Source organism: Aureococcus anophagefferens, assembly GCF_000186865.1.
Source record: "Aureococcus anophagefferens unplaced genomic scaffold AURANscaffold_5, whole genome shotgun sequence".
NCBI lineage: Eukaryota > Pelagophyceae > Pelagomonadales > Pelagomonadaceae > Aureococcus > Aureococcus anophagefferens.
In genome coordinates, this window is record NW_008705565.1 from 2104351 (window position 1) to 2110927 (window position 6577).

Genomic DNA, 6577 nt, shown 5'->3' on the forward strand with positions numbered 1-6577 from the left:
CGTCGTTCTCGGGCTCGGCCTCGGCCGCGGCGTTCGCGGCCTCCTTGGCGAGGCGCGAGACCTGCTTCTCGCCGTACTCCGCGACGCGCTCCTGGACGGCGGACCTATGAACGGCGCGGGTGAGGTATCGTGAGGGGCGTTTCCAGGACGCGGAGCGCGCGCGTGAACGACTCGTCGTCGTCGAAGGCCTCGCCCTCGATGTTCAACGCCTAGAAGACGCGCGTCGAGGCCCGCGAGCGCGAGGCGCGCGCGAGGCGACGCACCATGGGGTAGAGGCCCGCGGAGTCGCTGAAGATCTTGAGCGCGCGGTCCATCGAGCAGCTGCGAGGCGCGACGTCTCGGGACCGCGGGCGGAGCGCGCGAGGACGCCGCGGTCGCGCTTGAAGAGCAGGTCGAAGCGCAGGTGGATCAGCGACGCCGAGCTGCCGACGTGCTCGAAGCCGAGGGTGAGCCAGGCCGGGGCGCCGGCCTCCGTCGCGAAGAGGAAGACGTCCTTCACGCCGAGCCGGCGGCAGAGCATGAGGACGAAGTCGAACTGGAACCTGCGGGCGACGGGGTCGAGGTCATCGGGGATGGACCCGGACGGGTCGCGGAAGCTCGAGCGGCCCGTGACAGGGCGGCCCGCGCGCGCGACGACGATCGAAGTCGTTCGGAAGCGACGACGTCGACGCGCGACGCGCGCGTTCAAAGGACGCGGGGCGACGGGCCGGAGCAGGCCCTGCTTGCGCGCGCGCTTGAGCGTCGCCGCGCCGTCGATGAAGCACGTGACGACGTTCTCGTCCGTCTGCGCGGGGACGCGCGCGCGGTCGTCGCTTCCGCCGCTTCCGCGGCGCGCGGCGCGGCGCGAGGGGCCCGGGGCGCGGGTCGCGCACCTCGAGCGAGTCGCGGCCCGTGCCCATCTTGCGCGGGAGCACGACGAACTGGATCAGCAACTGCGCGGGGCGAAGCCGCGGCCGTCGGCGCGCGGCGGTTCCGTGGCGATCGCGCGCGCGCCGCGGCGCGCCGCGGACCGGTCCGGGATGACCGTCGCCGCGACGAGCTGGTGCGTCGCGGGCCCGCCCTCGTCGGCGATCTGCGACGTCCTGCGCGAGCGGGGGCTCGAGGGCGGCGACGCGACGCGTCGGGCGCGCGCGCGCGTCGTCGGTTCCGGGGACGCGTTCGCGGACGCCGCGCGACGGGCAGGTTGCCCCAGTGGAAGGACGCGACGCGCCGCGCGAGCCGCGACCTGCGAGGGATGGACATGGCCCCGAAGCCGTCGGGGGCCGTCGCGGCGCCGCGCGCCGACAGGTGCTTGCGCGACCGGCCCTCGTCCTCCGCGGACGCGTCGTCCTTCCACTCCGTGCCTGCGGGGGCGAAGGACGTGTCCGTGCAGTCGCTCGCGCGCGCGCGCGCCCGCCGGACCCCGCCCCCGCCCCCGGAGCACGCGCGCGCGGGACCGTCGGGACGCCGAGCGGTCGCGGAGCACGGCCGCCGCGAGCACGTCCGCGGTCGAGTCGAGCATGCCTGCGCGGGGAAGGCTCGCGCGCGCCGAAGCGATGGTGGGCCGCGCCCGGCGGGGCGAGCGCGAGGGACCGCGCGAGGGGCCGGGCGGGAACGTTCGAATTTCAAACTCGCCGGCGGACGCGCCGCGGTAGCAGAGCTGCATGAGCTCGGCGACGTTCTGCTCGATGAGGTCGGCGGCCTCGGTCTTGACCAAGTCCTCGCGCTCCTCGCGGTAGTTGACGAAGATCGCCGCGGTCGCGTCGAGCCGGAGCCTAAAGTTGACGAGGAACGCGGACGCGGCCGCGGACACTTGCACGGACAGTCGCTTCGACGCCCGGACGGGCGGCGTCGCTTCCGTCGCGCGCCGCGTGCCGCCGTCGTCGCGCGCCCGGGCGTTGCGCCGGCGGGGCTTGCGCGTCGACGCCTTGTCCTTGGCCATGGTTGAAATCGATGAGGCGATCAGCACCTGTGAGCGAACAGGGGTGGTTGTGTGGGTGTGTCAGGGCCCGGGCGGGGTCGTGGGGCGCGCGGGGCGTCGCGCGGGCCGCGCGGGGCCCCGGGGCGCGCGCGCGGGGCGAGAGACGCGGCGCGGCGCACGAGATCGACTCGAGCTCAAGATCCTGGCGAGTTGTGGACATTCTGTTTGAAGTCCAAGTTGACACGAAACCCGAAAACACCGTGCCCGGAGATTTTGGGCCGTGCCTCGTGCACTTCCCCCGGAGCGTCCCCAGGACCGCTCCCAGGCGTCCGATCGAAAATTTGGAGGACCGCGTCGACGCGGCCGATGCCTCCGTCGGCGCGGACCGCGCGCCGACCGCGGCGCTGCCACCGGTCGCCGCAGCGAACCCCGCAGCCGGCGGGACGTCCGCGTCGGGGCCCGGGGACCGGCGGGCGGAGCGGTGGCCGGAGCTCGCGACCCGCTGGACGGCCGGCGGAGACGCTGGGAGCCGTGGTTTAGCGATCGCTTTACAAGCACTTGCCCGGCAAGCTCCTCGGCTTCACGAGATTTTTGCCAAAGCTCTCGCAGTGACCTTAATTTCTCATATATCGCCCGCACCACGGGTTGCGCGCGTCCGTGCGCCGCACGCTCGCCGCCGGGCCTCCGTCGCCGTCCGAGGGCGAGCTGACGACGAGCGTCGTCGTGCAAAAAGCAGAGCACTCGGCGGCCGAGGCGTCGCTCCGGGTCGCGACGCCGGCGCTTTGCCGTCGTCCCGCGGCCCGCGGCGCCGGAGGACGCACCGGTGCTTCGGACCGACCCCGCCGGTGATCGCGGCGGCGCGGGAGGGGCGGGAACGTCGCGTCGTGGTGCCCGCGGACCCGCGGGACCGGCGCGCTCGGCCGCTCGGCCCGATCGCGACGGATTTCCGCGATTCTTGGACCGTTCGACGGCGCTCGGTCCCGTCGTCGCGACGGGCGCGGCGCGGCGTAGAGTTGGTGTTTTAGTCGCTCTGCCGGCGCCGGGCGCCTCCACTTCTGCCACACGCCCATCGTCAACACGCTCAAGCCGACGCGGGACCTCGCGGGCGCGGCGTTCGCGGGGCAGGCCTGGCACGCGGACTACCCCTACCGGAGCGCCGACTTCAACGCGGCCGGCGGCGCGCCCTTCGCGTTCCCGGACGAGCCGCTCGGCGTCCAGGTCAACCTCTGCGTCGACGAGTTCACCGTCGAGAACGGCGGCACGATGTACATGCCGCGGAGCCACCTCGAGAACCGCTGGCCCGACGAGCTCAACGACAACGTCGGCTCGCTCGCGGGGGACCCGGTCCACGCGCGCGCGAGGCAGTTCGTCGCGCCGCGGGGCGCCGCCGTCGTCTACGACAGCCGCCTCTGGCACCGGCGCTGCGACGAGCGCAACCACAGCGGCAAGGACCGCGTCAACGTGCTCCACGCCATCGCGCGGGGCGGCGTCTGCAAGCCCATGATCGACATGACCGTCGAGGCCGCGGCATTCCTCGCGTCGACGATCCCCGCGGAGATCACGGCGCGCGAGCTCCGCGACGTCCGGCGCCTCGTCGTCGACGCGCCCAAGGCGCGGCGGCGACCGCCCGTGTCGACGAGGGAGTAACAGCGAACCCTCGCGCCGCCGCGACCGACGACGGCGTACGAGCCCGCGTGCTTTAGGACGGCGCAGCCTAGGCCGCCGCCGCGGACGTCGCCTCGTCGGAGAGCGCGGAGATCTTGTCGTAGCACGCGTTGACCGCGAGGCAGATCTTGGCGATGGAGTCGTCGAAGCGCGCGAGCGGCGGCGCGTCGTCCGCGAAGTGGAGGACGCCGTCGACCTGGTCGAGCTTCGCCGCGAGGCGGCCGTCGGCGATCATGCGGCTCGCGACCTGCTCGGCGCGGCGCGGGTCGATGTCGAGGAGCGCGCCGACCTCGCGGAGGCTCGCGTTGACGTAGACGAGCGACACCGCGGCCAGGTTGTGCTGGATCATCGCCTTCTCCGGGATCGTGAGGCCGTCCCCCAGCAGCGCCTTCTGGTGGGGCAGCAGCGTCGCCGTGAAGGCGGCGATCTCGGGCGTGCGCACGACCTGGCCCGTGAACATGCGCTTGAGCACGCGCGCGTGCGCCGCGAACGCGTCCGACTGCTCCATCTGCGACGTCACGCGCTCGTCCTTGTAGAGCAGCCCGAGGATGCGCGACCGCTGGGGCCCCGCGTTGCCCAGCAGGGCGCAGGTCACGGCCTTGGACAGGAGCGCCAGCAAGTCGTCCTGGTTCACCTCCTCGTGGCGCGCCTGCGACAGCTCGTAGTAGCGCATGCTCGCGTCGAGGAACTTGCGCCGCGCGTCGAGCGTCCGCGCGAGCGTCACGCGGTAGCGCAGCTGGAGCGCCCAGTGGACCTTGCCGTCGACGGCGTGCATGAGGCCCGACGCGCGGTTCACGTAGGTCTCCGCGTCCACGGACTCGTCGTCCTCCAGGAACGTCTCGGCGATCTTCACGTAGAGCGCGGCCTTGTCCAAGTCCGCGTAGGGCTTCGAGCAGGTCTCGACGTCGATGCCGCCGAGCGTGCAGGCCGCCTCCTTGTAGGACCCCTCGGCGAGGTAGCAGTCGTAGAGCGCGTGGCGCAGCGCGTGGTCCGCGTCCTCGAACGACTGCTTCTGCGGCTGGATCGCCGCGACGGCCCAGGAGCAGATGGACTCGAGCCGCTCCGGCGGCGCCACGGCGGCCACGGCGCGCGCGAAGTGCGCGACGACGTTGCGCGACACGACCTGGGGCACGGCGTCGCTCAGCAGGTGCGTGAGCGTCGCCTGGAGGCCGCCGACGTCGCTCGACGCCGCGAGGGCGTCGACGACGGCCTTGTACTTGGTTTTTTGGTCCTCGGACGTGCCCGAGCCGCCGATGTCGGCGAGGCGCGCGCCGACGTCGGCCATGGCGGTCCTCGCGACGGCGCGGACACCGAGGCGCAAGGGCGGCGGCGCGACTCGAGCGCGAAGACCTGGCCGAGCGCTTCAGCGAGTCGGCTCCTTTGCGGCAACGAAGGCCTCGAAGAAGGCCTCGAAGAGCCTGTCCGGCGTCTAACCACTGCGCGCGTGTGTCTTACTCCGGCGCCGCCGGCGCCACAGGCGCCGCTGCACCCGCCGCCGCCGGCGGCGCTCCCCCCGCGCCGAGGAGGTCGCCCTCGAAGACGTCGAGGTCCGGCGCGAGCGTCGTGACGTAGCGGTTGAGGTAGACCGCCTGCTTCGTCAGCAAGCCGAACTCGCGCGGGAGCACGAGGTCGTTGTCCTCGCTGACGGCGATGACGTCGCCGACGATGGCCGCGGCGTCGTTGGCCTCGACGGCGTCGAAGGCCCGGCGGAGGTCGCCGGCGAACTTCTCGCGGTCGAATTTCGCGCCGTCGGCGACGCCCATGCCCCGGAGCGCGTCGGCGATGCCGCCGTAGTCCCGGGGCCGCGCGTTGAAGGCCGCGGCGAGGTCGACGACGGCGCCGTAGACCGCCGGGGGCAGCGTGCCGACGATGCCGAAGTCGATGATGCCGACGGTGCCGTTGCGCAACAGGAGCACGTTGCCGCCGTGGACGTCGGCGTGGAAGAAGTCGTGCTCGACGACGGACCGCGCCCAGGTGCGGATGACCGTCGCGACGGCGGCCTCGGAGGCCGGGTTGGACGCGTCCGCGTCGACGAGGCGCGACCCGTCGAGGCGCGTCATCGTCAAGACTTCCTTGGACGACAGGTCCTCGTAGGGCAGCGGGCACGTCGCCGCCTGGTCGAGCCCGCTCGACGCGAGGAAGCCCCGGAAGCTCCGCAGGCGCCGCGCCTCCTCCCGGAGGTCGAGCTCCTGGAGCGTCGAGTCCCGCAGCTGCGCGGCGACGTCCGCGAGGGACACGCGCTTCGTCTCCGGGGCCACGGCCTCCAAGATCTTCGCGGCGCCGTTGAGGAAGACGAGGTCCGCCGTCAGCGTGTCCCGGACGCCCGGTTTCAGCACCTTGACGACGACGCGGTCGCCGTTCCGCAGCGTCGCCGCGTGGACTTGCGCGACGGACGCCGTCGCGAGGGGCGCCTCGTCGAAGGTCGAAAAGGCCGCCGCGATGGTCGTGCCCAGGGACGCCTCGACGACGCGCTTCACGGTCGCGTAGGGGACGGGCGGCGCGCCGTCGAGCGTCTTCTCGAACTCGGCCGTCCAGGCCTCGGGGAAGAGCGTCGGGCTCGACGCGACGAGCTGGCCGAGCTTGACGAAGGTCGCGCCGAGCTCCTCGAAGAGCTCGCGCGTCGCCCGCGGCGCCGACGCCGCCGCCGGGTCGCGGAGCACCTTCGCCGCGGTCTTCGCCACGGCCGCGTTCAGCGCCGCGGACCGCCGCAGCGCCGCGAGCGGCGGCACGTCGCGCGACTCCTCGACGAGCGCCTCGAGGAGCGCGCGCTGCGCGGCGAAGCCGGGCACCTGGAGCGTCGCGCTCGCGCTCCCGGGGATGGGCACGCTCAGCAGCGGGCCGTCGCCGTGTGCTCCGCGGGCCACGCGGCTCGGGCGCGGGCGCGTCGGCGCGACGAGCGCGTCGGCGACGGCGGCGAACACGAGGGCTTGCGCGAGACGAGCGACCATGGCGTTGAGCTGTTGATGCGACGCAGGCGCAGCCGGGAAGGAGCCACCTCACCCACTCTCAACG

General features: G+C 73.4%; 2 protein-coding genes across 2 annotated transcripts; both read right to left on the reverse strand.

Annotated features, from left to right (window-relative positions):
* Nucleotides 1–3653: 3653 nt before the first annotated feature.
* AURANDRAFT_11912 (hypothetical protein) lies at nucleotides 3654–4784 on the reverse strand (the record flags this gene model as incomplete). The annotated part of the gene is made up of 1 exon (XM_009036903.1): nucleotides 3654–4784. A coding segment is annotated over one exon (1131 nt), but the record flags the coding sequence as incomplete, so codon positions are not given.
* Nucleotides 4785–5085: 301 nt separating this feature from the next.
* Nucleotides 5086–6204, reverse strand: AURANDRAFT_11604 (hypothetical protein; the record flags this gene model as incomplete). Its single annotated transcript, XM_009036902.1, has 1 exon — nucleotides 5086–6204. A coding segment is annotated over one exon (1119 nt), but the record flags the coding sequence as incomplete, so codon positions are not given.
* Nucleotides 6205–6577: the final 373 nt, after the last annotated feature.